This window comes from Asparagus officinalis, chromosome 7, assembly GCF_001876935.1.
Source record: "Asparagus officinalis chromosome 7, Aspof.V1, whole genome shotgun sequence".
In the NCBI taxonomy this organism is placed as follows: domain Eukaryota; kingdom Viridiplantae; phylum Streptophyta; class Magnoliopsida; order Asparagales; family Asparagaceae; genus Asparagus; species Asparagus officinalis.
This window is the reverse complement of record NC_033800.1, coordinates 23,543,092-23,550,257: the sequence shown is the minus strand read 5'-3', so window position 1 is coordinate 23,550,257 and position 7,166 is coordinate 23,543,092. Positions and strand designations below refer to the sequence as shown.

Genomic DNA, 7,166 nt, shown 5'->3' with positions numbered 1-7,166 from the left:
AAAACAAAAATAATAAAATAATCCTCATCATATTTTAATAAAAAAAAAGAGAGAGAGAGGATTCATAACCTTAACAACAAACCCTTAACCTTAACAACCAACCTGTAACCTTAACAATCAACCCGTAACTTTAACAACCTCCCAATACAAACAACCAAAATAATAAAAAACGAAAATAATAAAATAATCCTCATCAATCATTTCAACTATCCTCTTGGTACATCATGATAAAGAGAGAAAAAAAAATAAAAAAATAAAATAATCCCCATCATATTTTAATAAAAAAAGAAAGAGAGAGAGAGAGGATTCATAACCTTAACAACAAACCATTAACCTTAACAACCAACCCGCAACCTTAACAATCAACCCGTAACTTTAACAACATCCCAATACAAACAACCAAAATAATAAAAAACAAAAATAATAAAATAATCCTCATCAATCATTTCAACTATCCTCTTGGTACATCATGATAAAGAGAGAGAGAAAATAAAAATAATAAAATAATCCCCATCATATTTTAATAAAAAAAGAAAGAGAGAGAGAAGGGTATTATGGTCTTCACATGTTTTAATGTATTGGGTTTTGTGTTTTGGGGGCTCAGAGAACAGATTCTTTATTTTTAGGGGTAAAACGCCCATTGACCAAGTCCTGAGGATGGGAAGCATGTTCACTTGGCTTTTGGGGGATGGAAGCATTTTTCCCTTTTTTTTTCTCTCCTGCAAAGAAGAAGATGAGGTTGATTTTGGTATCATTTGTCGAAGACCTAGAAAAAATCACTCCTAAAAACTAGATAATAGAGGAAAACAACACATACCTTTAACAAATCCATATTAACTCTCCATTTATAGTGAAAGTGAGAATCAATGAACATTCGCATCACTCCCGTGGTTTCAGTCATTTTAGAGGTGCTTTATCTACAATAAGGAAAAAATAAAATAAAAATTAAAACTATGACACCTATATAGATCTGTCTTATATTGTTACTTATATTGCTACTGTAATTCCCATTTTTGCATGCTTTTTGCATTTGTATTCTGCTTATCACCTTAGTTTGTGGAGGGAATATTGAATATGGTTCCACAATCTCCCTCTAATCAAGGGAAGAGATGCTGCATGAAAGCTGCCCTCACCTTTTATTGGCTTTCACCACAAAAGATGTTGGCATAGTGACCACTATATAAGTTATATTCTTCATCCACACCCCAAATTAAGAAAAACCTCCTGTCGAGAGATCCTACCAAGTACAAATCAGAGAAGGATCAGATGCTTGAGAAGAATTACACATTTACAAAAGAGGATTGCAGTGTTCAGTCAGGAATTTGAACAAATTAGAAGCATTTTTTTTTCTTCCCCCCCCCCCGGAACTAAACAGATGAGATTTTACAAAAGAGGGTTGCAGTGCTCAGTCAGGGATTTGAAGCTTTCAAATGCTTCGGCCAGCTTGCGCTAGAAAAAAGTTTTTTAAAAAAAAAAAATCTTAGCCACTGCTCCATGAACATCAATGTGGCATACACCACACCAATAGGAGGAGGCCGTGTAGCACAGACCGCTTGCGAATGGTAATGACAGCGAAGGGGTGGTTTGTGCTACATGGTCTCCTATCGGAGCGGCGTATGCCCCATGGTGCTCTTGGAAACTAGTTTAATGCAAAGTCAAAATGGAGATATCCAACGGTGGCGCCAAGATGTGGAAGCGTCTCCATTTAGTCCCACACTGACTAGGTGAAGAGCCAATGTGGTTTATTTAATTCGTACCCTATATTTTTTTAACTAGATCAGGGCTTAGAATTGAGTTCTTCTAGGTGTGTAGCAACTAATTGCAGGACAATCCACAATCATTTCTCCTCATCCTTTGTCTTTGGATCCAATATAGATATGGTACAGCAGAAAGTATGCCTTGCTTGCTTCGTACTGTATTCTATATTCCTGGGTACAAAGTTAATATAAGCATATATGAATTGAACATACATTAAATTATAAGCAGGTATGAATTGAACATAAATTAAACATAAAGGAGAATAATGGTCCGGTGAGCTCGCTCCCTGCTCAATGGTCCGCATAGAAACACTCTTTTTAAGTGTTGTGCATTTATTTCTGTAATTATTAAATCAAGTTTACGTGTAGCATATGTTTTTCTCGCATTACAAGCAAGCGCTCTACCAATAATCTCAAACTTCTTAAAAATATTGTTTGTAAGTCCTACGTCAACAATCACCAGTAAATTGAGGAATTTGATTAAGGATCCTAGGCTTGAGATGGGACTACTGACTTTGCAAGAGGGGGGAAAAATGAAAGAGAGAAAACTATAGTGCTTTTAATCACATGTTTCAAACTAGACCAAGCAAAAGAGAAATGTCCAACTCAAAATCTAAACACACATAGATAGATAAAGAGCCCTTGAGCTGAACGATGATAATTAGAGTGGCTCTTTAGTGAGTTATTTCAGCCTATCAAGTTTGAGATATGGCAACTCATCTTTTGTTGCTAGGGGCAAAGAATAAGCCTACAGTTTTTGACCAAGTAGGTTCAAAAGAAAGCATCAATAGCAACGGATAGATGCTTCTTTTGATTTAATTTCTCCCTTTTTTGCCTTTTTTTTTTATTTTATGGTGGGCGCCTACCGATTTGAGATTCCAAAATCCTAATTCCATGCGCATGAAATATGGATTCCCAATCCTCACCACCCTTTTTTCCAAGTATTTTGGCTATGATAGCAAAATAAAATTCAACAATATCAAATTTCTTATAAAGAATATAAGAAGAATAGGAATAAGAATACTCCTAAAGCACAGGCTAATGTATAAGAGCAAGTCATCACGCTCCACGTCCATATTCGATACCAGAAAGAAAAGAAAGGAATAAAAGAAACTATAACAAGAAACAAATAATTTAACAAGCATATGGTTTTTCATTATGATCACTGTGGAAGTGTTTCTCTGCATATAAGTATATTAATTTCATTTTCCGCAATAGATTTCAACAATAATGAACACTGTAAAACAATGCAGATGCACAGTGTCTCACCAGAAACACTCCAGTATTGAGCGGAGAAAAGGAGTAAAATAGACATGAACTCCTTACAAAATATTCTTTTCCTTGGAGGACACAGATTCCTTCAGCTTTGCTCAAGGGGAGAATTTATCAACATATGATTGTTTCCATGGAGGAAGAGGCAGCGAACATATGCGATAATGAGTGATATAGAAACATCAGCATATGATAGGAGCTCTGAACACTTGGACATAACTGTTGCATATTAAATGAAGCTCCTGCTAGTGAGATATTCGCCATGACCCCAAATGTGGTATGTTGTGATAAGGAACATATTTGTGCCAATCTCGTACTCTTTGTTTACAATTCAAGAGAATCATATCAGGCCTGGAATATAAAAATATCAAGATGTGCATTTGGGCTAGTTGGTCGCACTTAAACAGGTGGAACAGACACAAAGCATCTATTAATCGAAATTATCATTTCAATGTCTCTTCGTAATCAGGAGCATATATCTAATCTTTGCAGGATATGCTTCACCACAGAAAACAATACAAGGCGTGTGGTCTTAGCTGCTTTACTTATTGTCATTCCTTCAAGCTCCCAAGCATAACTGGTAACTTGCGCATAAAATTAGCATAAACATGCAAGGATATGCATTTGTTTCTTATACATACTACACTACACGCATATGATGCAGATAAATATATGCATATCTACGTACAAACATATATACAAACAAACATGCATGTATGTCATAGGGATGAACATTAAACAACATGCAGTTCTCGATATGGTGGTTTAAGGACAAGTCATTACCCTGTAATACTGGTTTACCTTTCTTCCCTAAATTCTCTAAACAAGTAACAAAACCAAGAACCTGAAATGAATCCACGAAAGTAATATGTTACTGATGACTACCTTACAATTACACATGTAAAAAGCTCACAAGTAAAGTGGGTGGAGAAAGCATATATAAGCAGAATATTCTCATGTCCCAATCTCAGACCCTGCATACAAAGAAGTACAGAAATGTGCTCAGACAAACATAATTATGCAGCCAATATATATTTGAAGTAGACGAAAACATTAGTCGGACATATGGGTTTATATATGGAACACCGAAAGATACCCAAACAAAGCTAACGAAGGACAAGTGGTCCTAAACACAAGAGGAAGTATGAAAACAAGTACACTATTTCTCTTCAATTTTGTTAGACAGTCTAAACCCAAGTGGGAAAATTCTAACTTCTCGGCAATGATAGGCTGTGGGTTCCCTTCCCTTCTTTTCTTCAGCGCGCCTAGTTGAATAAGTACCAAACTTGACAGAGGAGACAAAAGAGAATCACATGCTCATTCTATATTCCATTCCTTGCTTTATGGCATTCCCAAGAGAGCATCAACTCAAAGAACAATATTTCTGTTTTTAAAAGATGTATCTAATTCTGTTTCTCGAATGCATCCAGTCAATGGATTCTTCAAACCTTTTCCTATCAGCAACTAAAAACCTGAAATGCCTGAGTTCTAATCCACTCCTATCTCGTGGTCCCAATGCAGAATCTATACCCATTGCATTAACTTATATTGCTCTGGACCTTGATCAGGATCCTCTAAGCATCATGAATCAACCCCAGACGAGTCCATTCCAGTTCAGAAACAAAACAATGTTTCCACGTGCTAGGGACCCAAGCGCTGAATTCTTACGAACAGCTTCAGAATCTGGTACTTTTGCAAGCTATGAAGCCATCAGATGACAGCCTTTAGCTCACAAAAATTCTCTTCAAGAGAATAAGGTTCCTTCTTTTACTTTCAGGGACCAATTCATGTAAAGAAGGGATTTCGATGGACCTATTCCTCCACATAGATGACAGGTGAAAGCTGCTCTGCTAAAAAGACTTCAGTGCAGAATAAGAATGGAAGTGTTTGGCCTGAGAATTGACAGTAAAAAGTTGCAGGTGAGGGGTCCACAGATACCTAAAGTGAGAAGGACAAGATCTCTTTTTGAGTTCCTGGGAAGATTGGATTAGGTTGAGTGTTCCGTTTCAAAGATTCTTCAAACTTCCTTATAAAGAGAGCTCGAATACAACCTCACCATCGTGAAGTGAAGGCTGAGAAGCTTTAGTTCATTTTATAGGCAATATGAGCATTTAGGACATAAAGATACCCAAGTCTTGGTTTTCCAGAAACCGTCAGCTGACAGCATAGAAGCAAATTAAGGCGTAAGAGGCACAGATTTTACGTGGATAAAGATAGCAAACAAGAAAAGGGAAGAGTTAAATCATAGGTAAGATCATTCTTCCCCGTGTCACTTTGAGTTTAACATGCTAATTTTAGCCGACTCTGATATGGTTGTCTTTCCATGTGCAGGGAAAATGTACAATCATCATCACCATCAAGGTAGCAACAATTTAGTTTCTTCACGGACAGCTTTTCCTTCAGAAAGACATTTATTTCTACAAGGAGGAACTGTACAAGGAGAGTCAGGACTCGTTCTCTCGACTGATGCTAAGCCGAGATTGAAATGGACCCCAGAGCTCCATGAACGATTTATCGAGGCAGTAAATCAACTTGGAGGAGCAGATAGTAAGTATACAAAGGAGATGGAAAGCACAGATCCAAAAGCATGCTTTGGCTGAGTGACAAACTAAAGACATAATGTTACTAATTTGAAAATCCTCATTTTGCAGAGGCGACTCCCAAAACTGTAATGAGGCTCATGGGAATCCCAGGATTAACTCTTTATCATCTAAAAAGTCATCTTCAGGTACTAATAGGCTAATAATAGCAAATCCTTGCTCTGAAGTTATTATCAGTTTCGTTAACAGGTTACTAAATTGACTATTCGCCTGCAGAAGTACAGACTTGGTAAAAATCTACAGTCTCAGGCTAATACTGGGTCCCCAAAGAATGGTAAGAGGCTCTCTGAATTTCATTTTCTTCAGTGGATAATGCATGTGGTATAACATGGATTCTTGGTTTCAGCTGTAGGTTGTACTCAAGTAGCAGATAGGATACCTGAAGACAATGGGCTCGCAGGCAACATGAACATGGGAGTCCAGCCAAACAAGTAAGAATCAATATAATAATTTTTTTTTAATTGAAGATCAAAGTTGGAATAAACAATGTACGTCTGAACCTCAGGACCATTCACATCAATGAGGCACTTCAGATGCAAATTGAAGTGCAAAGAAGGCTTCACGAACAGCTTGAGGTAAGCCATTGAAGTCACCTTTTCAGGTTAACAAAACGGGAGTAAAACAATTTCAAAAGAATTGGGACACCAGAATGCTTTCTTTTAGTCATGAACCAAATTAAGCTATGTTTTCCTGTTTGGCTGTTTCCATTAGAAACCCATATTGGATTTAGTGAGGAACTGAATAATCCCAATTCATCTGAATTGACATCTAAATACATATAGGAATATCCCATTTAGCTCTTCGGTTTAGATAGTCAAACTTTTGTTCGAGTAGATTATTTGACAAGATTTTCAATAAATTTAATGTAATTATGTTTCCAGAGACTCACAATAAGTGTTGCAGAATTTCAAACATTTAGTTCGTTCAATTCTATCGACAAAAAAAACTCACTGTTCCCTAACTGAAAAATAAAACATTTTTGATATTGACAGGTGCAAAGACACTTGCAGCTGAGAATAGAGGCACAGGGAAAATATTTACAATCAGTGCTGGAGAAAGCCCAAGAGACTTTGGGGAAGCAAAACTTGGGTTCTGCAGGACTCGAGGCTGCCAAAGTGCAACTGTCGGAACTCGTCTCCAAAGTTTCAAATGAATGTTTTAGCAGTGCGTTTCCTGGTGTGGAGGAAATTTCAAGTTTACACACGCTGCAACCACACCAAGCCCAACTTGCAGATTGTTCAATTGATAGTTGCCTAACCTCATGTGAAGGATCACAGAAGGACCAAGAAATACACAATATAAGTATAGGGTTGAGAGCATTTCATGGAAACCCACCCCTCTACACACAACAAACGGGAGATGACATGCGGCTTGACCAGTCTCAATCTGCATGGTGTGAAGACTTGAATGACCAAAAGATGTTTTCTTCAACAATAGTGAAAGAACCAGAAAGGACGATTTTCTCAGTCCCGAGAGATCCTAGTATTTTATCAATGAACATTACACCCCAAAGAGAAAAAGAAGGCAGTGGGAGAAT

At 37.2% G+C, this 7,166-nt stretch overlaps 1 protein-coding gene and 1 long non-coding RNA gene across 2 annotated transcripts; one reads left to right on the top strand and one right to left on the bottom strand.

The window, feature by feature from the left end:
- Nucleotides 568–1,324, bottom strand: LOC109848202. The gene is made up of 3 exons (XR_002248729.1): nucleotides 1,134–1,324; nucleotides 818–917; nucleotides 568–719 (listed from the first exon to the last, which is right to left on the bottom strand). It is a non-coding gene; the product is annotated as an uncharacterized LOC109848202 (long non-coding RNA).
- LOC109846826 (myb-related protein 2-like) lies at nucleotides 2,897–7,161 on the top strand (the record flags this gene model as incomplete). The annotated part of the gene is made up of 7 exons (XM_020416069.1): nucleotides 2,897–5,277; nucleotides 5,361–5,576; nucleotides 5,681–5,757; nucleotides 5,846–5,903; nucleotides 5,976–6,060; nucleotides 6,135–6,204; nucleotides 6,622–7,161. Coding segments are annotated over exons 2-7 (1,041 nt in total), but the record flags the coding sequence as incomplete, so codon positions are not given.